The 26308-nt window shown below is 41.2% G+C and overlaps 4 protein-coding genes across 7 annotated transcripts; 2 read left to right on the top strand and 2 right to left on the bottom strand.

The window, feature by feature from the left end:
• The first annotated feature begins 1086 nt into the window (after window positions 1-1086).
• Window positions 1087-8171, top strand: DNAAF2 (dynein axonemal assembly factor 2). Of its 2 annotated transcripts, none has more exons than XM_060619767.3 (3): window positions 1087-2917; window positions 5951-6094; window positions 7329-8171. In XM_060619767.3, the coding sequence occupies exons 1-3, from the start codon at window positions 1193-1195 to the stop codon at window positions 7830-7832; spliced, it is 2373 nt and encodes a 790-aa protein (XP_060475750.3). In that variant the 5' UTR covers window positions 1087-1192; the 3' UTR covers window positions 7833-8171. The 2 variants fall into 2 exon arrangements, with proteins under 2 accessions (XP_060475750.3, XP_060475749.3); XM_060619766.3 differs by having other exon boundaries at window positions 1087-3022.
• A 1908-nt stretch (window positions 8172-10079) lies between these two features.
• MGAT2 (alpha-1,6-mannosyl-glycoprotein 2-beta-N-acetylglucosaminyltransferase) lies at window positions 10080-12330 on the bottom strand. Its single transcript, XM_060619774.3, has 2 exons — window positions 12189-12330; window positions 10080-11898 (listed from the first exon to the last, which is right to left on the bottom strand). The coding sequence occupies exon 2, from the start codon at window positions 11842-11844 to the stop codon at window positions 10504-10506; it is 1341 nt and encodes a 446-aa protein (XP_060475757.1). The 5' UTR covers window positions 11845-11898; window positions 12189-12330; the 3' UTR covers window positions 10080-10503.
• Window positions 12331-12438: 108 nt separating this feature from the next.
• On the top strand, window positions 12439-13720 carry RPL36AL (ribosomal protein L36a like). The gene is made up of 2 exons (XM_060619775.3): window positions 12439-12545; window positions 13289-13720. Exon 2 carries the CDS (start codon window positions 13320-13322, stop codon window positions 13638-13640), a length of 321 nt encoding a protein of 106 aa, XP_060475758.1. The 5' UTR covers window positions 12439-12545; window positions 13289-13319; the 3' UTR covers window positions 13641-13720.
• Window positions 13721-16786: 3066 nt separating this feature from the next.
• Window positions 16787-26308, bottom strand: LRR1 (leucine rich repeat protein 1). 3 transcript variants are annotated; one of them, XM_060619771.3, is made up of 4 exons: window positions 25658-26308; window positions 22156-22257; window positions 18998-19719; window positions 16787-17222 (listed from the first exon to the last, which is right to left on the bottom strand). In XM_060619771.3, exons 1-4 carry the CDS (start codon window positions 25958-25960, stop codon window positions 16982-16984), a joined length of 1368 nt encoding a protein of 455 aa, XP_060475754.1. In that variant the 5' UTR covers window positions 25961-26308; the 3' UTR covers window positions 16787-16981. The 3 variants fall into 3 exon arrangements, with proteins under 3 accessions (XP_060475754.1, XP_060475755.1, XP_078304414.1); XM_060619772.3 differs by having other exon boundaries at window positions 22156-22254; XM_078448288.2 differs by having other exon boundaries at window positions 22156-22254; window positions 25847-26308.

The following is a 26308-nucleotide window of genomic DNA, read 5'->3' as shown; positions in this document are numbered from 1 at the left end:
ATTATGGGTAATGTTGCCTTGACCACACTCTTAGATTTGAAATTGCTAGATGAAAAAAGTATGTATCTTCTCAAGGCTTTTGATATAGCTACCAAACTACTCTCTAGAAAGGTTTTATTAAATTCTATACCACCCCAAGGAAACACAGTAATTGCAAAAACTGCCTTTGCCATTTTGATCAGTGATATATGGGATCTTACAGTTGCATTTTTGTTATTAAGGTCCTGGGGCACCTGGCTGGCTCAGCTGGAGGAGCAGGTGACTCTTGATCTTGGGGTTGTGAGTTCCAGCCCCACCCTGGGTGTGTAGAGATTACAATCAATCAATCAATCAATCAATCAACTTAAACAGTCCTGCATGTTTATTGCTCATTGGTCATATATGAATAGCTTGCACATATCTCTTGCCCCAAATGTGAGTTGTTTATAGGGCAAACTGGTGACATATCCAGAAATCTGAAATGTTGGTGTAAAGTAAAAAAAAAAAAAAATGTAGATAAGCTTAAGGGTACCTGGGTGGCTCAGTCTGTTATAGTGGGACTCTTGGTTTCGGCTCAGATCATGATCTCAGGGTTGGTGGGTTCCAGCCCCCCAGTGGGGTCCACGCTGACAGCACAGAGCCTGCTTGGGATTCTCTCCCTCCCTTTCTGCACTTCCCCCACTTGCTCTATCTCTCAAAATAAATAAATAAACTTAAAAAAATGTAGATAAGCTTAAACTGAATTACAGCTTGCCAGTATACTAGCTAAGTGACCTTGGTCAGGTAACTTCTCAGGTCCCATAGTCTTTGTGAAATGGTGATCAGATCTACCTTGAAGTGTTGTGAACAATAACTTACATAAATACTGGAAATTACAACAATTATTATGACAGTTATTCTGCATAAGCAATTGCACCATGGCACGGGAATCTAAAAATGCAGTATGTAGAGTAATTGATTGATTTGAAGAAACTAAGAGGCTATTTGCGGCATTTCCACCATCCCACTCCAATTTCTGCCCCTCCTCCCGGGTGCTGGTAGTGTCACTATGGCAACGACCACGCGCTGCCGCTGCCGTAGGCTCCGTTCTCTGGCGGTTACCGAACTCCGCCACCACCCCACTCTCCGCAGACCAGCGACTGCACCGCGCGTCCCGACCACCTGGTCTCGGGTAAATCTCCCCTGGCTCGAAGGCCAGGAGCCACGGGGCAGGATGGCCAAGGCGGGAGTCTCTTCGTCGCTGGAGGACTTGGACCTGAGCGGAGAAGAGGTCCAGCGGCTCACCTCCGCCTTCCAGGACCCGGAGTTCCGGCGAATGTTCTCCGAGTACGCAGAAGAGCTCACAGACCCCGAGAACCGGCGGCGCTACGAGGAGGAAATCACCGCGCTAGAGCGTGAACGTGGAGTGGATGTGCGGTTCGTACACCCGCAACCTGGCCACGTGCTGCGCACTAGCCTCGACGGGGCGCAGCGCTGCTTCGTGAACGTGTGCAGCAACGCACTGGTGGGCGCGCCCAGCAGCCGACCCGGCCCTGGGGGCGCGGCGACCGGCAGCCAGTGGTCCCTGCCCTACAGCCTGGCTCCCGGCCGCGAGTACGCGGGGGGCCGAGGCACCCGCTACACTGTCTACGACGTAGTCTTCCACCCAGACGCGCTCACGCTAGCCCGGCGCCACGAGCGCTTCCGCCAGATGCTGGACACCACGGCCCTAGAGGCCATCGAGAAGCAGTTCGGCGTGAAGTTAGACCGCAGGAATGCCAAGACTCTGAAGATCGGGTACAAGGGGACTCCGGAGGCCGCCGTCCTGCGCACACCCCTGCCCGGGGGTGTCCCGGCCCGGCCCGAAGGGGAGCCGGAGAGCCCTCTCCCCGATTTCCCCTACCCCTACCGGTGCCCGGCGGTGGCCGGGAACTCTGTGGTCCCCCGGACCCAGGCGCCCTCCCCTCCGGAGGCGGTCCTGCAGCCCGCCCCCACAGAACCTCGCTACAGCGTGGTGCAGCGCCACCACGTGGACCTCCAGGATTACCGCTGTTCCCGGGATTCGGCCCCCAGTCCGGTGCCCCGGGAGCTGGTGGTCACCATCGAGCTGCCGCTGTTGCGCTCGGCCGAGCAGGCGGCGCTGGAGGTGACGGGAAAGCGGCTGTGCCTTGATTCAAGGAAGCCCGACTACCGGCTGCGGCTCTCGCTCCCGTACCCGGTGGACGACAGCCGCGGCAAGGCGCAGTTCAACAAGGCCCGGCGACAGCTGGTGGTCACGCTTCCCGTGGCACTACCCCCAGCGCGCCAGATACCCACGGCGGAGCCGGAAGAGCCCGTCTACACACCCGGAACTGACGGCGCGGCGTGCCCTTCCGCTCGCGAGGGGGAGGCGGGCCCGGCAGGGGGTTGTGCCGGGATTGGCGGCCCGGAACCCAGGCTCCCTGGCGCTGCGGATTTACCGAGCACTAGTGCGGCCGCCGCTGTGGAGGAGCTTGTCTCCCAGCCCGAGGAGCGGGCCTTGGACGAGCAAGCTGTGTGGACCACGGGCATCGAGGAGGAGCCGCCTTCCGTAGCAGGGAGCTCACCTGGGGACGGTGGAGGAGGCTCCCCTTGTACTTCATCTGGGGACCTTGACAGGGGGTCTTCTGCAGGAAGAGGGAGTGCGCGGGGAGATCTCAGTGTTGAGACGCGCGTGATCGGGGAAGGTGTTCCATCTGATCGAGCCATGGGTCGTCCCGGGACGGGCAGCAGGGAACCATTGTGTCCTCCTTTGCAGTGTAATCAGGATGAAGAATCCCTGACTCTGCTAATTCAAGTGCCTCGGATCCAACCGCAAAGCCTTCAAGGGGATGTGAGCCCCTTCCGGTACAAATTGTGCTTCTCCACCCAAGACTTAGTTTATTATTCTTTCTTTTTGCAATTCGCTCCAGAGAATAAATTGAATACCAAAGAACCTGTGGTTAGTGTTTCTTCAAACAATGCAGTGATAGAACTGGCCAAATCTCCAGAATGCCATGGACATTGGAGAGAGTGGTATTACGGTTTAAACAAAGATTCTTTGGAGGTAACAGTTCTTTCTAGATTCTTAATATTTGAAATATTCCGTCCCACTTTTAAAATTTACTATTAAAACTGGCCCTTGAACAACACAAGATGGAACTGCCTGGATCCACTTACAAGCAGATCTTTTTTGAAAAGCTTTAAGTGTATTTTGTTAAGATTTTATTTTCAAGTGATCTCTATACCCCACCTGGGGCTCGAAATCACCACCAGAGATCAACATCAGGCTCCATTGACTGAGCCAGCCAGGTGCCCCTAAATGTATTTTCTTTTATGATTTTATTAATAACATTTTGTTTTCTCTAGTTTACATTATAAGGACATAGTATAAATGCAAAATATGTGTTAATAGACTCTTTATGTTATCAGTAAGGCTTCCAATCTGCAGTAGGCTATTAGTAGTTAAGCGTTAGGGCAGTCAAAAGTTGTAGGTGGAGTTTTAAACCGTGGGATGGGGGGCGCCCCAACACCCCCCACCCCGCCACCCTCGTTGAAGGATTAACTGAATAAATATTGTTAAACTGAACATCAAGATCAGCTACACCTCTTATGGGCGGGTACTCTAGAACTTGGGGCTGAGCATTATCTAGTTTACTCAGGATACAGTTTTCATGAATAGTATGTTCTATTGTAGTTGCTACTACACTTTCAAGGTTATTGAGGTTCTTGAATTTCAGATTCTAACCCTTGAATTTGTTACAAGCTAAAAAAAATTACATGTAACAGATGAATACCTCAATGCAAACCACCAGTTGTTAATTTATGAGTTTAAAAAGTTCCTTAGAACTTCAAATTTTACAGTTTTTTAAAAAAAATTAATAGTACCGAAGTACTAATTCCCAGAAATAAAACTTGTTGCAGAGTATATATTGAAAATTAACTTTCTGGTCTTGGGCTTTAACTTGCCAGAAATTTTCACCTCTTCCTGTTATTTTCCTAGATATTTGCTAATAAGTTATATTTTATGAGGGGCATCTTCTGGGAGAAGTGGTTAATTTGAAACCATCCCAAAATAGTAAATAAGCCAGGACTAGGTAAAATACTTTGTGAGAATATAATATGAAATTGACTGTTTATATCATCAGAAGGGGGACATTTAGGAAAGGGCAGTTTTTTCCTGTAATTGTTTTATTTCTTTACTTATTTTTAAAGTTTATTTAAGTAATCTCTACACCTAACGTGGGCCTTGAACTCACAATCTGAGATCATGAGTCGTATGCCCTTCTGAATGAGCCAGCCAGGTGCCCCTGTAATTGTTTTAATAAATGTAAAAATAACTTAAAACTGGGAAGAAGGCTTTATGGATAAGCAGTTGAGAGAATACTAAAGAATATATTTTAATCTAATTTTCTAGAAAGCTAACATTATTTTAGCAAGGAAATTAGACCAAAATGGGATTAGGGCAACTGTGTGTTACATCTTTGATGCCTGAAATAGATTTATAATTACTTCATTAGTCATCACATTTGCTAAGGCTGATGGAACCATAATACTCAATTATTCTTCTTTACACTTCACTGGACTAGGCTCTAAGTATTAAAGTAAAATTATTTTAAAATCACAAGAGTAATAGGTGGGTAGACATAGAAAATATAGTGATTAAATTATATGCATTATATGGAAATAATTATAAAGAGACTGGATTGTGATGGTCAAGGTCAGAATTGTTACTTTACACATAAGTACAATATTATTTATAAAAGCCTTAAATATCCACTGGAAATTTTCCTAGAGATACAGGACCACTAAATTGAATATATTTTATTAGAGTAAAATCAGCCATTAGAATAAGGCAAGCTTATGCAAATCCTCTATATTTTAATCATAACCATTTCCATTATAAATATTACTTTCCCTTGGGTTTACTAAAGACTAAAGTATTTGGTGTATTTTTGTGCAATGAATGTGTTTTTCCAGAGACAGGAACCTTAGAAATGCTTTTAATTGGGGAATGTTTCTATCATCAGTTATTCTGGAACTTAAAATAATAGGAATGAAATTACTCCAAATTTTTGGGTAAGATTTTTCTGTACCCAAGGTTCACTTTGGTAGGCGTTCACAAGTGTAGATACTGTATAAAATAAGGGAACTTGAAACTTGTCTCTTTCTGATTTTGCCCTCCTATTTGGACCAAATAATGAACTGTGTTTATTTGGAAATTTGTTTTTATGTAAGTATTTTATTTCAGGCAACAATAAACTGATTTTATGAATTTTAAATATGGTTATCTCTTCAACACCCTAACTATATACCTATATTCATTTCACATGAATATGCACAAACTGCTTTGTGTTTGAGAGTCTGGTAAAAGTGATTTATGCATTTCCTAATAGTAGTTTGGAAATCTTTCCTATGTCTCTTGAAATCTATTTCATTCTTATAAATAGCTATATGCTAGTATCACGCTGGATTATCTCAATGTGTAAAATTAGAATCTACTTCTCAAGTAAAATATTATATTTGGCTGTTACCAGGCCAAGAACTAAAACGCAAACTGGTCACACAAAATTTGAATAAATTCTGTCATGTATTTTTCTTAGCTGACTCATTAGGAAGTATTCTAAAATTAAATTACATTTTATAGCTGTGACTGCATTTAGACCTAGTGGTGATGTTATTCTTATACAATATTGAGAAAAAAGAAAGAAAAATATCATTTATAAGTAAGATTATCTCAGATTGTTAACAGAGACTTAGAAAAGGAACTAGGATTTTTTAAAGACTTTTCTTTTAGCGCCTTTGCCGTTATATGTATATACTCTTGCTACTCTTAACTACTCAATACTGTTTTCTTCTGCCAAAACAGCATAGGAGTAACATTAAACATTTAAAAGTATAATCCTGAACTGTGTTAAGAACTTTTACGAGCTGTTCTTAGATCAAATGTGTCAAGAATGACTTATGAGGCAGAATTTTTTTTCTCTTATTTTAGGAAAAGCTGTTTGTCAATGAAGAAAATGTTAATGAGGTACTTGAAGAGGTCCTGAGTTCTCCATTTAAACAGACAATGTCCTTAACCCCACCATTAATTGAAGTTCTTCAGGTTACTGATAGTAAGATTCAGATTCATGCAAAGGTAAGGATTTGGTGGACTTTGTAGAGTAGTGATTTAGGACCAGGTTAAAGCCTGACCAATATCTTAATTTTTGATTTCTTGATGTCATAACTTTAAATCAAATGTACATAGTATCTGGGAAGACTTAGGAGTAAAGACCTCTTTGTATGTATTTTACTGTGTGCCATGCACTTTGTGATTTATTTTCACACAGATCTCATTTCATCCCAAAGTAACTCTCCATTGAGGAATAGAGTGAGACTAACATTTAGGAAGTTTGAGTACCAGTCCAGGGACAAAGAAGTCTTTTTGACTCTCAAACCGTGGGAAGGAGCTGTGTCATTCTGTTTGTTCATTATTTCTAGTTGAACCATAAGTTTAGTTATTTTGTAAAATTAATTAGTTAATTAATTATATTTTAGAAAGGGAGAGAGAGAGCGAGCATGGGGGAGAGGGGCAAGGGAGAAAGCATCTTTTTTTTAAGTTTATTTATTTTGAGAGAGATTGCATGCACATGCCTGCACAGTTGGGGGAGGGGCAGAGAGAGAGAGGAAGAGCGGGAATCCCAAGCGGGCACCACACTGTCAGTGTAGAGCCCAATGTGAGGCTTGATCTCACAAACTGTGAGATCATGACCTAAGCCCAAATCAAGAGTTGGATGCTCAACCGACTGAGCCACCCAGCTGCCCTGGGAGAGACACTCTTAAGCAGGCTGTCTGCTCAGGGTGGAGCCCGATGTGTGGCTTTATCCCATGACCCTAGGCTGTGGAATCATGACCTGAGCCCACGTTTAACCCACTGAGCCACCCACCTACCCCTAGTTTGGTTATTTTTAGTCTTCAATATTGGACACAGAGATAATTTAGTAACTAGCACAGTTGATTTATATATGAATGTGGGGAGGGAGTGGATCTAAAGAATCACAGAAATTCAAGAAAACTCAAGAAATTCAAGAATGACCTTATTAGAAAGACTACTAAAGGGTTGGTAGGCCAGGATTATTTTATCTTGAAGGAGATGAGGAGTCACTGGAAGGAATTAATCAAGAATTAATGCCAGGTTTGCATTGTCTGCATTATTAAAAAATAACTGGCAGCATTTGGAAGATGACTTTGAGGGGGAAGCCTGGAAATCCACAGTTCTGCAAGGGTTGTTCCCTCACAATTAAAAAAAAAAATCTATACCCAGAGAGTACTACAATTTAATTTTCTATTTGTTTCAAAGAATTCTTAATTTATTGTTTCTCTTGACCTAGTTGCAAGAATGTAGTAACTCTGAGCAGCTTCATGAAAAGGAAGAAAAAGTCAATGAAGGAAGTCCTGTAACTGAAAAAGAAAATATAGAACATCCTACCGCCTCAACAACTGATTCTGATTCATCTGTGGCAGTTAAAGTACTAGAAACAGACGGTTGTGGTTCAGTTGTATGCTTGCAACAAGAGTCTCTTGATGTTTCTCACATGCTATTTGGAAAGTCTCAGCAACCTGAGTCAAAAATGGAACCTGAATTTATAAAAGAAAAAAGTCCCGTTTACTCAAATGAGGAAAAAGATAATTTAAAAGAACCAGTGATAACAGAAGAGAAAGAATTACATGGAGACCATCAATCATTACTAAACGAAACAACAGTTCACAATTTACCTGGTCTTGACAACATAAAAGAAACCAATATGCAGGATGGTAGTGTGCAGTTTATTAAAGATCATGTGACTCAATGTGCATTCAGTTTTCATAATTCTTTGCTGTATGACTTGGATTAATTCTATATAATTTTAGAATTTAAAAGTTAAGAGTAAAGTTTTTTGGACTTAGATTATTTTTCTGTTAACTATTATTGTAAAACAAAGTACTTAAGAAAGTATAAAATTAAAATTTTCAATTTTGATTCTAATGGGGAAACTGGCGATATCTTTTGCATGTATAATTTATACAGAGTTTCCTTAATTATGGTGATTTTTGTGATTCCTCTGATGTGTACTTTTTCTAATGGAGGGTTATTAAACATATAGTTTTAATACAACCTGTATATATTTGCTTCTGTTTGTTTTTGGCTTCTTTTCTTTACCATAACTTTAATAAAGTTTTAAAGTAAATATTCACTAAGTTGTGTCTGTTACAAAAATTCTCAAGAATGCAATTAACTGGAAATTAATCAGTATGTGTGTGTGGTGGGATAGAATCTCAAAACTATGCGTTTATAAGTTTCACTAAATAGAACATATTTATGTTTGAAACAGAGATTCTTAGAAGTTTACCAACCAATATTAACGACCCAAACAATTACAATACAAATACACTGAATGAAATTTAGTATTTTTGCTTCAACTCTGTATTTCACTCTTCTCATGTCTGTCACACACAAAATACAGGTTATTTAGTGATACTTTTGAAAATTGAACTTCTTAAAAGATGTTTTTGGAAGTTACTATTGGAGTATTAAGACATTTCTTGGTCTTACAGAATACATTTATGAATATTTTTAAAAGCTTTTAAGTAATCCCTACACCCAAACGTGGGGCTTGAATTGATAACCCCGATATTGAGAGTCACATACTCCAACTGATGCAGCCAGCCAGCCAGCCTACATTTACTAATATTAGAACAATAAAAAATCTGGGAATTTGTTCCCATAGGAAAACTGTCTTTGCTGTATTACATGGAAACAAAACAGCCAGTCACGTTTCTAGTTAGTTTTTCTTGCAATATCTAAAAAAGGGTAGCAGATAATGTATCTTAAATTATTAGTTTTGTGGAATAATATTTTTATTGGAGGCCAGGAGAAAATCCGAATAAATTTTTTCTCACAAAAATTTTTAATACAGCATGAATGTAGAAAGGAAAGTATTTGTTGATCTAATTGCTGACACCAAGGCCATGATGATTTATCTATGTGTTTCAAAAAAAGATACTAATTCAAAGGTCTGGCCCTACCTTAGTCCTGGAAATTACCTAATCTCTTTAGTCCTTTGAACTGGGGAAAGTCAGATCAGAGCACCAAAAGGTAGTACAAAACCTGGCAATTCATCCTGATTTATATTTATAACCCCTCTAAAATCTGGAACCAGATTGGGCTATGAGGGTAATATAAAGGTAGCACATAAAATAAGAGAACTATTTGCTCCACCTAAAATGACCATATGCATTTTTCCACCATAATGACTCTTAATTTGATGAAATCATTTCAAAACTGTCCATTTAATACATAATTTCCCTGGGGTTGAAATGATGTCATATCTACACAAATTAATCTTTGAGTAATTTCTGGTTGAATGCAATTATATACTGTTAAGAGAAACTTCCACATTAAATATAGAATAAATTTTAAGCCTGTTTCCTATTATTGTGTGTGCCTTTTTAAAAAGTATGATTTCAGTTAAAATAAAGCCAGCACTAGAACATGTTTCACTGTAGCATGACTGAACTTTCTATCATTGCTGGTTCTCGAAAACAATTTAGGCTGTATTTCACTTACAAGGCAGCTTTTTATTGTTCATTAGCTATGCTTGGCTAATTTGAAAGCCAGTTTCTTCCAAAGGGAATGCATTGTCAAGAGTGGGGTTTTCTTTAATTCAAATTCAGTTGTATGATGTACAAAGGGTTCATATGAAGATACAATGCAAACTATAAAACTTCTAGAATGCCTTTACTGAATTTTGGTATTAAGAGTAAACAAAATTTCTTCTACAAAATGATTAGGAACTTTTTATGCAAAAATGAGTTATTTTATTTTGGCAGCACTAAAAGAAAAAAAAACCCACTGTATTTCTACATTGAGGTGAAAACAGTGTTTCAATTTTCTTATCAAATACATTCCAAAAGAAAGTGTGTTCTATGAAGGTTCCAAAGCACAGGCAAATCTTAACACAATAATACAGGAATCTGTAATACTGAAAATGTCTGTTCTGATAGGGTGTTTAACAAACATAACTTTTGAATTATAAAACCAGCGAAGCAAACCCTTCCTAGTAACCGTGTCGAGTGAAATTGGGCTTGCTCCATTAATACTCTAATGATTCTATTGTAATACTTTTTACTGTTATGACAATTTTAAATAAAGTTTGCTGTACTTAAAATAAGTTTTGAAAGTGGAAAAGTGTACAAAGTTCCAGATAAAAAGATTAAGAGATGCAATTTAAATAAAATTTCTCCTCTTTTCTTTTACCGGTTAACAATGATTACCTTTAGCTGATACAGATTGAACTTTAAAACCCAACTCCTGAAATGAAAACTTCTGTTTAAATTTTTGTCAGACATAGAAGGAAAAGATTACTATATTTGGACATCTTTTACAAGAATTGTTTTTTTGTTTTTTGTTTTTTTTGTATTAAAGCAGAAACCAGTTCCTAAACCCTTTTTATTCAATTGTTTATCCTGTTTGGACAAATATCAAAAATAGAAGACTGTCACTTTTGCTTTTGTAATTGTGATTTTTCACTGCAGTCTTCTATAACTTTTACAGAGTTCATGGTCCCTAATATCTCCCCACCCTCCATTTTTCCTAGGTGGGGAAATGGCTGCCACAAACTTCTCACTGATAGTTAGAGTGTCTGGAAACAAGTACTGTTTGTTATTATTTAAGAGTGACTCAATTTGGGCACTCTGGGTGGATGGTCTACAGGTTTTCTTGTGGTGCATACCACAGTCTCCAGCATGAAATATCCTAGGAACTTGAGGAACCAGCACTTTCCAGAATTTTGGAAGACAGGATACAGTTAAATATTGAAGAGTCCAGTCCCAGTTATAATCATCGTAAGTACAGAAAGTGTCCGTGCACTCAATCAACTTCTGATACGCATCCCGGGTCAAGGCTAGACCCATATTGTGCTCTGTGGATTTCCAAGTTTTCACGTCTATCTTGTCAGCAATGCCATGGAAACTGCGACTGGCCGTATACGTCCCCAGGGAGAGAACATCACACTCAGGACACTCTTGCTGCTTTAACTTCCACATCTTTTTGAAGACATGGTAAAAGTCTGGGGCTAAGTAGTGATCCTCTTCTAGGAAAAGTATGAGGCCAGCATAGTCTCGAAGAACTTTGACCCTTTCCCATACAAAATGCAGCTTCCACCACCAATGGTGTTTGGTTTGGGAGAACTTGGCCTCTCTATAATGGCCAAAGGAGTCGGGATACTCAGCATTAATGCATCCCATCTTCAAAGCTGCATTCTTCTCCAGGTCTCGGGGGCAATCTCTGGGGTCGCTGCCTGGAAACTCGTTGGGGTACAACTGAATGCTGAAAGGAAAGAACACCTGCAGAACCGGACAGAAATCCACCCCAGCGATCAGTTGATTGATTTCTGTCGACCAGAAGTCATGGCTAAAGATGACGAGGACGCTGTCGATGCCCTGGGCTTTCCGGAGGGAGTCCAGCAGCAGTCTGAGGTAATCGGGCCGGTTATGCACCTGGACCACCAGCACCAGCTCTCGAGGGGTCCAGGAGCCGGCCTTATCTACATTCCTCAGCGTCTGGTCGAAGTTCAGCTGGTACACCAGGGACCTGTACCGCAGCGTCAGGTTGTCCGCCTCGGGCTGCGGGGCCGCGGGGACCAGCGGAGCCGCCGACTCGTTGGAGACCCGGCGGATGCCAACGGACACAGCTGAATGGTCCCCGCCCCGGCCGCCCGCACCTCTCGCGGGCTCGGCGTCCAGCAGCGGCGGGGCGAGGGCCTCGTTTTTCCTTTGTCGCCCATTGCTGCTCCAGAGGACGAAGCCGCAGGCGGCCACCACGAGCGTCAGGATCAGCACCTTCCGCTTGTAGATGCGGAACCTCATGGTCTCCAGGGCCGGGAGCGCTGGCGGGCGGGCGCGAAAAGGAGCTAGCGGCTTCTGCACAGAAGGGGCGGGCGGGTGGCGGCCGTCGCCTTGGCCTGAGGCAGTCGGAACTGGACCCCGCGGCTGCCCTAGCTAACTCATCCCGGGCCCCGGGGGTCCTGGGGCCCGAAGGGTCTCAGCTCCCCCGCGCCGCCCGGGCTCCACACATCCTCGCCTGGCAGCTGCAGCTCGGGCAGCGGCCCCGCGGCTAGGAGCCGCGGCTCGGCATCGCCTCGGTCCTCTCCATTCAGCAAGGGTCCCGGAAGAAGCCCCGCAGCGGCCCCACCGCACTCCCGCTTGGTTACCTGCGCCTCCAGCGGCCCTGCGTCCTCTGCGCTCTCATCCTTACACGGGCCCTACACCGCCAAGACCGAGCGACGCAGCCTCGCCCCACTCCGGCGGCGACCGTTCTGACAACCCGCGACTGGCCCGCCGAGCGCCGCGGCCCTCCGGCCCACACCCCTCCGGCCCGCCCCTTGGGCCCCTGGTTGGAGCTTCCCGGACGCGTCCGGGGACGCCAGGCCGCCGCTGCCTGCTGCCTATTGGCCTTTAGTACTGTCGCTCACGCACAGTTCCTGCTTCCGCCTCGTTCCTCCCTTTCCTGTTAGGCGCGAGCGAGGCGAGGCGAGGCCAGGCGAGGATCGCGGACGCTGAATTTGCCGGTGAGCTAAGACGGTAGTGTAGCGTCTCAGCAGGAGCCTCCAGTGCTGGGAACCCGGGGATGGACGAGGCCCTTGTGGGAACTGGAGGGCGAGACCCGCTGCCTGGTTTGCTAGAGCTAAAGAACTGGCTTCTCCCTTTGGAAAGGGGCTCAGGAATGGCGGCTAGTGGGCCGGGAGGCACATATTAAGGACACGTCAGCCTTCAGGGCTGCTCTGACGGGTGGCTGTGCTTCTGAGAGGAAAAGTGAAACCAGACTGATTTGGTTCCCGGAGAAGGAGCGTAGGCGGGCCGTAGCCACTGTATCGCGCGCTGAACCGGGAATGCCCGGGCGCTAGAACGTGGGGGAAGAGGGTGCGAGGAAGAGCCCGAGGCTCTAGCTTTGGCCTTCTCTGAGAAAGAAAATTAGATAGACACCACTTCTTTTCTTTTGGGGTAGCCACAGTAAATTAAACTCCAAAGGAACTCGCTTTGTACGGGGAAACTGGCTCCTGAGCCCCCTGTGCTGCTGCATTGCATGCTAATTTTTATTGAGTCTCATTCTATACATGCTCTAATAATTTAAGCATTCCAAAAGTGTAATTCCAAAATTACACTTTTCTGTGTAATTTATTCTTATATGAAATGAGTACTTGGTGGGTCTATACCTTAGTGATACATGTAATGCTGTAATGTTTTCCTGAATTTTTAAAACGTTTTATTCAAAAATGTTTGTCTGCCACTGTAATTTTAAATGTTTTACCAGTTTGCATCGTGCTGACAGCCCTGCTGCAAAGATGGTCAATGTTCCGAAAACCCGAAGGACTTTCTGTAAGAAGTGTGGAAAGCATCAGCCTCACAAAGTGACCCAGTATAAGAAGGGCAAGGATTCCCTGTATGCCCAGGGAAAGAGGCGCTACGATCGGAAGCAGAGTGGCTATGGTGGGCAGACGAAGCCAATTTTCCGGAAGAAAGCTAAAACCACAAAGAAGATTGTGCTGAGGCTTGAATGTGTCGAACCTAACTGCAGGTCCAAGAGGATGCTGGCCATTAAAAGATGCAAGCATTTTGAACTGGGAGGAGATAAGAAGAGAAAGGGCCAAGTGATCCAGTTCTAAGCTTTGGGATTCTTCTTTTCCTTGATGCTTGTAGCAACGTTATCTGTATGAAAATAAATGCAGTAATATTTTTGCCCAAATATTCTGTGTTTTTTGAAATACAAATAGAATGACATATTTAATGTGATTCAAAATTAAGGAAATAACAGCAAATTTGTTGAACTAAGATATATCCTCTTCTCAAATTTATTTTAGTTTCATAAGAATTGGAATATTGTTTATGCGTCACACACACACATATATAAAAAGACAGTACCACCTCCAACTTTACAACAAGGTTATGGAACTCTATCAGGGAAAAAAACTCAGACCTTCTTTACCTTTTCTGGTTAATTTCAAATATGTTAGGCAAATTCATAATCATGATTGAAGAGCTCCTGGGAAAAGTCAAATCAGATTTTCAAGAAAAGTAAATGAAGAGGCTAAATTAAGCCTGTGTATAGCAAACTCAGTGGGGCAGAGTATCAAAGATGAGGGATAAAAAGAGCCGACTTTTTGCAAATTAGTGTCCAGTAAGGACCACTAGTCATATAGATATTTAAATTAAAAAGCAGTTCCTCAGTTAACACTAGCAGCTACATTTAGTGCTCAATAGCCACATGTGCTGAGTGACTACTCTATTGGACAACAAAGATACAGAACATTTCCATTACGGTTTTTTTGGATGGTGGTTTTTAGACTGGTCCTGAATGTAAGGCAGGAATTAAAAACTGACTTCTAACTGCAAAATGTTCTGAAGCTAGTGAAGAACCATGAGTCCATAATAGCATGGACTGCTTTTTGAATCTTTTAGAAGCTACTCTGGGAGGTACTCAAATGTTACAACTTGGTTATTGGGGGGTTTGAGGAAGCAAGCAGTTACTACTGAAAATAGAATGCAAGGCTGAAACTCAAAGAAGTGAACCTTATAACCCATGAAAGGCAAAAAAAAAAATATATATATATCAAAAGGAGAAATAAACTGACAAAGGGTATGGATTATGAGAAGACAAATTCTGCATTCTGTACAAGAATTTTAAGTTGGCCAAGACAGTTGCATGGGATGGCTTTTAGATGAGTAAGGATACAAAGACAAAGGGCTAGGGTGTAGGAGTAACAGGCTAGCACTTAGTCCCAACACAGACACATCTGCATTTGTTATTGAAGGAACTTTTTCCTCAAGAACATGTAAAAATCAAATACAAGTTAAATACGTCACAATACATTTTTTAAAGAACTATGTTTTAAAGTAGTTACATAACCTGGGTAATTCCTCGCCGTTTTGTTCAGAAGAAACTAAGATATTATACTTACAGAATTCTTGGTTTTAAAGAGCAAAAGTGAATTAACTTTAGAAGGCAGTATAAAGCCTGGACTTAAAATCTGATCTGGGTTTATGATACTGACCTCCTAGGGTAATTGGTGAGGATTAAATAAAATACTGTATGTAAAACACTTGTGACAAATACTCTGCTAAATGGCAGCTCTTTTTATGTAAGCCATGTTTGCATTATATATATGATTTTTTAAAATCAAAAACCAGAAATTTTTGCAGGAAGGATTTAATTGACCACAAGCAATACAAATTTAAGGTCACCCAAATAATTATGGCTCTGGACCAAACAGTCTGCTCTGAGAAGAAACCATATTTTGGAATAGAATAGAAATTTGGAAGGAATAGAAATTTTTGCAGGAAGAATTTAATTGACCACAAGCAATACAAATTTAAGGTCACCCAAATAATTATGGCTCTGGACCAAAGAATCTGCTCTGAGAAAAAACCATATTTTGGAGATCATATACATAAAGTTTTAATAAAAATCTTCTAATATTTAGGGGTGCCTGGGTACCCCAGTTAAGGATCTGTCAGTTAAGGATCTGACTTTGGCTCAGTTCGTATCTCACGGTCCATGAGTTTGGTCCCGGTGTGAGGCTCTCTGTTGACAGCTTGGAGCCTGGAGCTGCTTTGGATTCTGTGTCCCCCTCTCTCTCAAAGATAAACATTTTTTAAAAATTCCTTAAAAATATTCTAACATTTAAAACAGTATTTACTTAATGCTTGAATTTTCAAAAAAGAGTAAGATGTTCCAAATAAATATTTTAGGAAGACAGAGGAAATAGTTACCTAAAGCCATAAGAAACAGTGTTACACAGACTCAACCTGTAACTCCAGGCAGGCCTAGAACAAAAATGATTATGCTAACACTAGGGAAGATTTTCTCCAATAACTTTTACTCTTTCACCTCTTTTGTTCCCAGAAACCAGTTATGAGGCTGATTTGAAAAAGGGCAGTGCAAATGTATAGAATGGAGTTCTACTAATTCCATTTTCCACATCTCTTTCAAGCAGCTACATTTTATATTTCCTCTAACCTAGTTAAAATTCTGATCATAGGTCAGCTGGTGTATCGCCACCACTTTTTAAAGTAAAAACTTGAAAATATTGGGGCACCTGGGTGGCTCAGTCGGTTAAGCATCTGACTTTGGCTCAGGTCCTAATCTCACGGTTTATGGTTTTGAGCCCTGCATTTGTGCTGACAGCTCAGATCCTGGACCCTGCTTCGGATTCTGTGTCTCCCTCTCTCTCTGCTCCTCCCCCACTTATGCTCTGTCTGTCTCTCTCAAAAATAAACAAACATTAAAAAAATATTTTTTTTAACTTGAAAATATTAAGTAACTAAAATAATAATCAGAAAAAGAACAACCCTCAAATATAGGATATAATCAGTGAAAAGCAATTTTCTGTTCTTCCTACCCAACCCTAAAATCCTGTTCCAACTCTAAAAGTTACAAAAGTCACAACAAAGATTATGTGATTAACATTATAAAACTTATAAAAGCTGAAGCCTGCTTATCCCAAAGCAACTCCAACTTTATGCTTGGTGAATATAGAATTCTAGATGTAGAATAATATACCTGAAAAACAAAGTTTCACAGCAAACAAGTTTTTCACTAAAACTTAGACTCTATTAGTCCTCCAACATATATTTTCTGTATACAGAAAGTCAATTTCTTTAATTGAAATTCAAGAAGGAAACTGGTAAGAAAATTCTATGACCAGAGTGATAGGGATCAATATCTGTTTAACATTAAAAGATAGCTCTACAACCCATTCTGGAAACACTAGGCTGACATCAACACAAGTGAAATAAGCTGAAAAAAGTCTACTTTCACAGTAAAATTATAGGTTTTAATGAAATTAAGGTTTTACAGTCAAATGATCGAAAATGTTAGAGTAACACATTCCTCCCCTCAAGTAAGTATACAAAAAGCTTCCCTTTCTCTAATTTGATACTATTAAACCATAAATGAATCCCAAGGTGATCTGTAACTAAATGGAATTTGTTTTTGTGTTATCACCAGTTACTTTAACATATCACAGGAATTTACGTAACAGGCTAGAGAACAGAAGTAAGAGATAATAGGTGCTTCAGTACCACCCATATTATCCACTAAGACCACAGTGTGAGCAACAGAGTGTAGATTCATAGTAGTAGTTCCCTGAATAAAACAGCTTAGACAGAATCTTCCACAGACACAGGTTTTAGCAGTATCCAAATCTTGGCAAAGATGAAAAGGAATGATATGAGAGCCATATGGAATCCTATTGGAAAAAAAAAAGTTGAAAAAATATTTAGCATGTTACTAGATTCAGAACTTCATGTATTGGGTCATGAATTACAGGATACTGAATTATAACCAAGGAAAAATAAGATTACTCTATTAAGTGACTCAGTATATTGTTCTTTCTTCCAAACTGTTAAGAATGGGGAAAACACCATATGGCATATTGTAAACCTACGAGTATCTATACTACTCCATAAAGTATCTTTTAGCACTGTCACCTAATACCATAACCCATGGAATAGTATGAAGAAATCTACATTGTATTATCAGTATAACATGATCATTTAAAGCTACAGCTCTAGTATACAATTCTCATAATGGCGATGGGAGAATTACTGAGTTCTATCTGTGAAGAAACATTTATTTAAATAAATCCAAATACTCTCCTAGGCATCAACTGTTTAAAAGGGAATTTTAAACTGTGAAACAGATTTAAAACATATATTGTTTCAGGTATTTTTACTTTACTGGCTGAGCAAGTGCTGACCTCACCTTGCTTAAATCACTTACTGGCTATTAAAATCAAGTCAAACTCAAAAACCCGAAAAAGTCAAACTCTTTTACCCTCATCTCCGAGACACTGTAAGATGGTCTCTTGAGGTTGCTTGCCCACTGCCCAACTCCTGACTCAACCATGCCCCAAGTCACTTTGTCTGTCTTCCAGTCTTTTCTTTGTTCTCTAGTCCCTAGCCTAGGCTGGCACATAATAGGTGTTCATATTTTTTCAACAAATAAATAAAACCTACTCTATAATTTAAACTGGAGTTCAAAACCCTATCAGGAAAAGTCTGAAAAGATACATATCAAATAAAAAACAGTTTGCATTTCATAGGGATTTGGGACTGGTCTTGTTAGCAATTCATTTTTTTTCACATGTACTAGTTTGTTCCTTCTATAAATAACAATTTTTTAAAAAACTGTCTAAGAAGTGTCTACCACATGTGTATATTAACCTGTTTCAAGCTACTAGTTATACCCTAAGGAAAGAGGTAATAGTGTAATACTGTTAAAAACTGTATTTTCTATCTAACATAATTTAAATTCCCACATATTTTTCTAATAGACCATAAGTTTATGTTTGTAACCAGTAGTGAAGACAAGTTACCAAAGGCTAGATAATAGGCATTATTCTCATAGCTTTGGATCTGTATCCTTTTTATAACAAGTGGGCTGAAAACACTTGATAAATACAAGTGACGGGATAGATAGAAAGAAGTAAAGGGGCGCCTGGGTGGCTCAGTTGGTTAAGTGCTCGACTTTGGCTCAGGTCATGATCTCACGGTTCATGGGTTCGAGCCCATGTCAGCCTCTGTCTGTGCTGACAACTCAGGGCCTACAGCCTGTTTCAGATCCTGTGTCTCCCTCTCTCTGCCCCTCCTCCACTCACACTCTGTCTCAAAAATAAATAAACATTAAAAAAAAATTAATGCCAGGTAATAAATCCTATAACCAAAAAGTCAAGCAATGAAAGGGGGTGGAGATAAAACTTTAGATAGGGCGGTCAGGAAAGGCCTTTCTGGGTGTCACTTGGGAAAAGAACTAAATGAAGTGAGAAAGTGAGCTATGGAACTTTCTGGAAGAAAGGCATTCTAAGTAGAGGAAAGGAGCAGCAAGAAGGCCACTGGAGCAAGATGTCAGACTGTGCATAGCATTGTAAACTATGTTAAAGCCTATGACTATTACAATGAGGATGATGAGAATACCAGACTCTTATCAGAGGTACTGCATTTTATGACTATTAAAAAGTCTTACCTATTATATAACATGGCTCGTGCAGAGGATTCCAATAAAGTTAATGGTGTTTGCAGCATTATAACTGGAAGGGCTTTTGGTTGTTCAAAAGTATTTCCAAAAAGATCCAAGTACTCAAGGGATAAATTTTGAAATTCACTAGGCAAAAATGGAAGCTTATTTCGAGCGGCTGACAAAAAACGCAGGTTTGTCAATTGTCCCATCTTGAAAGGAAATCGAATCAATTCATTATCATCAAGTTTTAAATCTGTAAGTTCTCGGAGCTGACAAAACTGCACAGGGAGCGCCTTAATTTTGTTCTTGCTGAGATCCAAACTCCGAAGCGACTTCTGGAGTGTAGACTGACACAAAGCTACACTAAATGATTCCAAGTGATTGTCACTCAAGTTAAGTTCTTGAAGATGGATGAGGTCTCCAATTGTAGTTGGAAGCTTTTTTATATGGTTGTGACTCAAGTCTAATTTCCTAAGGTTTTTTAAGCAAAGCATACGCATATCAACTCGGACAAGCCCACAGTAAGAAGTCTGAAGATGTTCCAGAGAATATGGGAAGTTCTTGCTTAGAGGATAGTCCTTTTTGGATGTGATAACCATTTTAGTTTTAAATTTTTCAAATTCTGAAGTCTTCACTGGTGTGAAGGTTGAAAGTGGTACCTCAATATTACAACCTCTGTGAGCGAGTCTCACAGCTGACAGGAAACTCTTTAAGCTGCTGGAATTGGCCTGAATAAATAAAAATAAGTTGTACAATTATAAATTCCATTTTAGATAATACATGCATGCTAATTTACCCTTTAACAAATCCTATAAAGTTATACATGCAAATGATGGACTCATTTCTTGAAAATGGCTGTAAAAATAAATTTTTACTATTTTGATAAATTTCAATATAAACACAAAAAAATTTGAAAGTTTTTGAAAAAATATGTTGAGAGACATACTCTAAATTTAAACCATTCAAAAGGGAATCAAAAGAGTATAAAATAAGACAGGAATACATGAAAAGATTCCACTTAAGACTTGGGTTTATCATGAACTGAGGCAAATCTCCAGTGCCTCTGACATAGACTGAGATGGTGCTGTGCACTGCAAAATACCCAAGGCTGCCATTCACAAAGACTTGGAATTATGAAAAGCAATGGTCCTCTCAAAAGCAGGGCCAAATGGCACTGTAAGAAGTGCTGGAAAACATCAAAAGCAAGACAGATTGCTTCCAGCTGGACAGAAAAATCACTATTAAAGTGGTATGGGAACTAAGTTCTCAACAGAAATATCTAATGCTTGCAGGATATTTCAGAAGTTTCCTAAAGTTTACATGTGAAGGACTGGTAACTTGCAGCAAGTTTGAGGAATAGTACGTGATCCTATTTAGTTGGAATGTGGGAGCTTTGTAGAGGTGTAAAAGACTAGAAATGCAGTGTGGGGATGGTATAGATGAACCTGATACCATGATGAGGAGGATGGAATGATCAGGCTGTGGAAATCTTTTAAGAACTTGGAACAGGAGAATTACATGAGAAAAGCTAAATATTATTTCAGCAGCAATATACACAGTGACGTAGTGTGAGTGAAGTCTGGAGACCTGGGTCAAGTAGGTCTGGTACAGGGTACCAGCTTAAAGATTTGGGAGTTTATATAAATAAAGACTGAGTTACGAGAATGGAAAGCAGGTATGGTAAAGAATAGGCAGAAGATTAGAATAAGCCTTTAATTGGGGATAGAAAAAAAAGATGCCAGAGATAGGAGACAAAGGAGTGGCTAAGAAAACCAAGAGTAAACCAGGATAGTGTCCTGTCAGATGCCAAGAAAGGAAAGTTTTATTAAGAAGGGAGTGGTCATCAGTGTCGAAATCTACAGACCTCAAAATAATGGCAATGTGATTGAAAAAAAGGAAGGAGACCAGTGATCTCTGAGACAGTTTTGATAAACCACTGAAAACAAAGGTCAAAAGACAGTATGTGGAGGCAATGGATTTAACCTTGTCTTTGGGAAATTTGTCTATTCTATTTTGATTGGTTAGACCTCAGCTTTTTTTAGGTAGAAGAAAAAGTTAGTAGGAGAAGCTGAATATCAAGAGAAAATGAAAAACTATAAGAACAGGAGGAAGTAGAACAAAATGTTTCCATTCAATACAAATACCTTAAATAGTCATTAAACTTTATTGTTTACAAACCACTTCGCTTTGGATTAAGGATAATGAAAGGCTGAATAAGACATTGCTTCTACTCTCTGTGAAGGGGGGGGGGAGAGGAAAAGGGGATAGGGCACAGTAAAGTTTTATTTTAATGGTTTAACTATTTTTAAAAATTATAATAAATAAAATACCCCCAGAATGGAGGGGCCTGAATGGCTTAGTCAGTTGTGTGTCTGACTGGCTCAGGTCACAGTCTCATGGTTTTGAGTTCGAGCCCCACATCATGCTCTGCACTGACAGCAAAGAGCCTGCTTCAGATTGTTTGTCTCTCTCAAAATAAATAAACATTAAAAAAAAAAAATACCCCTCAAATGGTTCTAATTGCATTTTTTTTTTTTTTACACCAAATTTGATCTGTAATGGGTGACTTTGCTGGCAAATGTAGCCGTGTGCCACTGGCTTTATAGAATTCTATTCTAGGAACACCCTAAGGGTCCATCTGGAGCACGGAAGTAAGCCATTTTCCTTCCTCCTAATCCTGTTGCCTTAGCAGGCTGACTCTACACTGTTAGAGCCATGCCAGCATACCAGAGAAACTGTGTATGTGTCTGGTGAGTTTTTGAATTCCACCACAGACCTGCCAAGGCTTCTTCAAACACACCTGCCAAGTGTACATCCCTATTCAGTTGTGTGGGATATCGAGGATCCTCAAATAGTCTCTTCTTTAAAGAAAATACAGCCAACCAACCTAATTGCTATTTTTTTTTAAACAATCTTTTAAGTTTATTTTCATTTATTATTTATACATATTTACATTTATTTATTTAGAGAGAAATAGAGAGCAATTAGGGGAGGGACAGAGAGAGAGGGAGACAGAATCCCAAGTAGCCTCTTCACTTTCAGCACAGAGCCCAGTCAGGGGCTCAAACTCACAAACTGTGAGATCAAGACTGAACCGAAATCAAGAGTCAGATGCTTAACTGAGCTGCCCAGTTGCCCCTTTAATCGTGTTTGTAATACCATACCTTACTTAAACAGATATCCACAGGAGGCTCCTTTAACCGAACAGTAGCTTTCCCCTCATCCATAAATTTGGTGAAGAATTGCTCAATGTTCTCCTTTAGCTGCTTAAAACCAATGAGAAAAAAGGACAAAATCTGGTATTGTTATTCAGTAATATTTATTACAATTAGAATATGCCAGTCACTTTCCCAGGCTTTGACTCCTTAAGTCTGCATGTTTTGTTGTTTTAAGTTTTAGTTTTTATTTCTGTGGGCTTTTTTAGCATTTGGTTAGCTACATTTCTTATCTAGCTTCTGGTAGATATTGCTGTTAGATCAGTCCAGTAACTCTTTCCTGTGACTTCCATTTGGGAGAATACTCCTCTTCTCCCATTCTATGTGGCTGTAGAAGTTGTCAATAATAGTTACTTGCCTTCTTAACTTCAGTCCAGTAGTCTCGGGTGGACGCACCTCCCACAAGATTATAAACGCCATGAAAGCAGGAATCTTGTCTCCTTTGTTCACTATTGTACCCATTGAGCTACAACAGTGACTGACACATAATAGGTGCTCAAAAATTTTTAATGACTGATGCTCCTGTTTTAGACTTCAACAATAATGTATTGAGAAGCCACTCTGTACCATGTACTACGATAGGGGGCTTGAAACAATAGTTTTGAATAAGACCAACATAGTAATTATGTTTATAAAGTTGTCAGTCTAATGAGAGACAATTATTAAGTAGGTAGTTACAAGCATAACAAATATTAAGATAAGGGAAGTATAGACTGCTCTAAGATCTTATATAGCAAAGGAATACGAAAGTGACCTTAAAGATGAGAACTGGAGGATTAGGAGATGTCGGGCAAATGAAGATAGTGGGAGAAGAGAGAGAGAATAGCATACCAATAAGGAAAAATGTGTGCAAAGCCTTCAAGGCAAGAGGGCTTGGCAGTTCCAAGGAGGTGAAAGAAGTATGGCTGAAGGATCCAGGAAAGAGAGGCAGGTGAGTCAGGAAAGGCAAACAGGGATTGCATGGTGAAAGATTTTGCAGACCATGTCAAGAATTTTGGATTTTATTCTGAAAATGATATCTACTGAGTGACTTGAAGCTGGGAACATAGTTACACCTACATTAAAAAAAAATATCTTGGGGTGCCTGGGTGGCTCAGTCGGTTAAGCGGCCGACTTCGGCTCAGGTCATGATCTCACGGTCCGTGAGTTCGAGCCCCGCGTCGGGCTCTGTGCTGACAGCTCAGAGCCTGGAGCCCATTTCAGATTCTGTGTCTCCCTCTCTCTGACCCTCCCCCGTTCATGCTGTCTCTCTCTGTCTCAAAAACAAACGTTAAAAAAATATATATATATCTTTATTTACTTTGAGAGAGAGGGATGGGGGAAATCCCAAGCTGGCTCTGTGCTATCAGCTTGGTGGGGCTTGGTCTCACAAACCATGAGATCATGACCTGAGCCAAAATCAAGAGTTGGATGCTTAACCTACCAGGCCACCCAGGCATCCTAGATCTGGGATTTGGGAAGTTCCCTTTAACCACAGTGTAAGAATGAACTTTGGGGGAGGGGAGAATGGGATGAGGTTGGTAGAGACCTAGGGATATCTTTTAAGACACCTAGCCAGACAAGGGATTCTGGTGGTTTCAACTGCAGCTGGGATGGAAGGAGGTATGAAAATCTGAAAGGATCCTAGGAGGTAGAATTTTAAGGATTCAAAAATATATTACATGGGGATGCAAAAACCTTAAGGTTTCTGGATAGAGCAGAATATTTAATGAGTTGCAGAACATGATCAGAAAAGTAGGTTTCAGGGTGGCAAAGAACATTAACTTTTAGATATTTTGAGTTTGAAATGCTACAACACATCCAAGTGAAGATTTCCAACTAAGATTCAAGTTGCAAGTTAAGGGAGAGGACTAGCTAAAGATATAGATTTGCAAATCTGAATGAGATAGGCAGCAGCTAAATCATGGGGCAGAAAAGTTGGTATAAGAAAGATCCCCAAGGTACTTCCCACACTTAGCACTAATACCTAATCTTCAAGGCCCAGGACCAACACCACTTTAATTCATCCAAGAAATGTTTATTGGGCACCTACTATGTCCCAAACCCTGTGGCATCACCTCTTCTACAAAACTTTCTCAAGCCCCTATAATCAGAATTCATTTCATTTTTTGATTCTGCTCTACTTCTACCTTTATTATAGCACTTACATCGTCCACCTTGTAATGTAAGCACTGGTTTCTATTTCCTTTCTAGTGTTGGAAGGACAGTGACCAAATCAAGTCTTCAACTCACTGTTCACAATAAAATTCTGATTAGGGTTACCACCTGCAATTATTAATGCAGAAGTTTTAAGGGCGATCATTACAGACTTAAAATAGAACCTGAACTGACCATGAAAGAGGGTTTGGGGAAGACAATGGAAGAAAAAAAAAAAGGGAGACCCAATTCTTGCTATGAGCTTGCTTGTCACCTTACAGTTTTCTAACCTATAGAATGTTGGGTGATTGCTAAAGTCCCTTCAAGTTGAAAATTTTATAGGAGTTGATTCCACGAAGAGAGGGAAATTACACTTTCAACTGCTTATATCAAATGTTAAGTGTCTCTGAATGAGATGGTAATGTCCCCTTTCCTCAATCTTTGAGTATACACTGTGGAATACAACACTAAGGGAAATAATTCTAGAAACTGTATAAAGTCCAGTGAAGAGTCAGATGCAAGGGTGGGAGATGAGTTGCCCCCTCGACTTTATTTACAGTAGACACAAGGGTATTCCAGTCATTCTGACAAAATAACATAGTACCTGGTGAAATGAGGGAAAAAGGATTTTATAAAACCTGTGCTTTGGAAATTCCATTTCAACTGTCAACAGCTTCTAGAGTTTACTACTGCTAGACAGATGAGAAAAAGCCCTGGTCCTAGAAAGTCAAGTCTTAGGAAATAAAACATTTGAAGGAAGGAAGGAAAAGGAAAGGAAAAGAAAGATGCAGTGAGCAATAACATTAGTATAAATATCAAGATGCAACCCAAAGCACTACTGCTTTACTACTGTACTAATCTGGTCTAGCGATCCTGGATACTATCCTTCATCACTTAAAGCCTTAAAAAAAAAAAAAAAAAAAAAAAAAAAGCTAGCGAATATACCATGGGAGAAAATAATTTATTGAACAAAAGTGCAATTATTTTACTGTTCCCCCAAAGTGGATTGCCATTCCATTTAAAGATTAGTTTCATGCAGGCCGAATTTCCAGAGGCTTTAAGACAGCAGGGATGCCACCTACTGCTAAACAGAAACGCTGCCAATTTGAAACCAAAGGAACGGGAAAGAAAAATAAGGAGAAGGTGCGCTCTCAAAAGCTTTCCTCTTTCGGGTACACAGGGAGACGCCCAGGACTGGGGGTGGTGATGGGGCGCTGGTACCCCACAGGCAGGCTCCAGCCTCTGGAACGCGCGAGGCTCGAAGGGGAAGAGCTCGGGGCTGACTCCCGAGGCAGGGCCTGTTCGGTCCACGCACCTCATAGCGGGTCCCGCGCTTGTCCCTCAGGGTGCAGATGACCAGGCAGGTAGGGAGCGGGCCGCCTCGCTCGCCTCCAGCCCGAGGCTGCGGCCGACTCCCGGGCGTCTGCTGACAGAGGCTCAACACCGCCCGGGTGCCCTTGCCCCGGTTCCTCATTCCCAAAGCCGGCAAGTGCCGACTGACTACCTCGACCTCGCAGTGCAGCTTCATTTTGCGCCAGCCGCGGCAAGAGCTCCACAACTCCGCTTTGAAACTGTCCCCTTCCCGCCGCGCAGCGCCGCCGCCGGGGTCCTCGAGCATGCGGGCTGTCCCCGGATATGCCTGCCTGCTCGGAGTGCCAACAGCTCGGGTTTTCTCGGTACAGTGGCTCTATGGGTCTGCGGGGAGGACGGCCTCCCCTTTCACTTGCAGGGCCGAGTCCTCACTGTGGTTGTGGGTCGGTGGAGCGCGGATACCGGACCCTTGAGGACTTGGCTCGCATCTCCCGAGCCGGCGACTGGCGAGGCCGCAACGTCCTTTCCCGGGAACGCTTGCGGCTGGAGGCACAGGTGGTTATTGTTGGGGGCGGAGCTCTGTTTTCCGCGGTTCAACTTAACGCGTTTCCTGCACCTATTCGGTCGCTAAGCCGGTATCCCTGTGTTAAAACGG

This window comes from Panthera onca, chromosome B3 (assembly GCF_046562875.1).
Source record: "Panthera onca isolate mPanOnc1 chromosome B3, mPanOnc1 haplotype 2, whole genome shotgun sequence".
Taxonomy (NCBI): Eukaryota; Metazoa; Chordata; class Mammalia; order Carnivora; family Felidae; genus Panthera; species Panthera onca.
This window is presented reverse-complemented; position numbering and strand designations above follow the sequence as displayed.

Coding starts and splice junctions, on each gene's coding strand:
- DNAAF2 (XM_060619766.3), top strand. CDS start 1,193: ATGGCCAAGGCGGGAGTCTCTTCGTCGCTGGAGGACTTGGACCTGAGC. Junction 3,023..5,950: donor TAAACAAAGATTCTTTGGAG/GTAACAGTTCTT, acceptor CTCTTATTTTAG/GAAAAGCTGTTTGTCAATGA. Junction 6,095..7,328: donor AGATTCAGATTCATGCAAAG/GTAAGGATTTGG, acceptor CTCTTGACCTAG/TTGCAAGAATGTAGTAACTC.
- MGAT2 (XM_060619774.3), bottom strand. CDS start 11,844: ATGAGGTTCCGCATCTACAAGCGGAAGGTGCTGATCCTGACGCTCGTG.
- RPL36AL (XM_060619775.3), top strand. CDS start 13,320: ATGGTCAATGTTCCGAAAACCCGAAGGACTTTCTGTAAGAAGTGTGGA.
- LRR1 (XM_060619771.3), bottom strand. CDS start 25,960: ATGCTCGAGGACCCCGGCGGCGGCGCTGCGCGGCGGGAAGGGGACAGT. Junction 22,258..25,657: donor AGCGCGGGACCCGCTATGAG/GTGCGTGGACCG, acceptor ATTGGTTTTAAG/CAGCTAAAGGAGAACATTGA. Junction 17,223..18,997: donor CGAGCCATGTTATATAATAG/GTAAGACTTTTT, acceptor TTTTTCCAATAG/GATTCCATATGGCTCTCATA.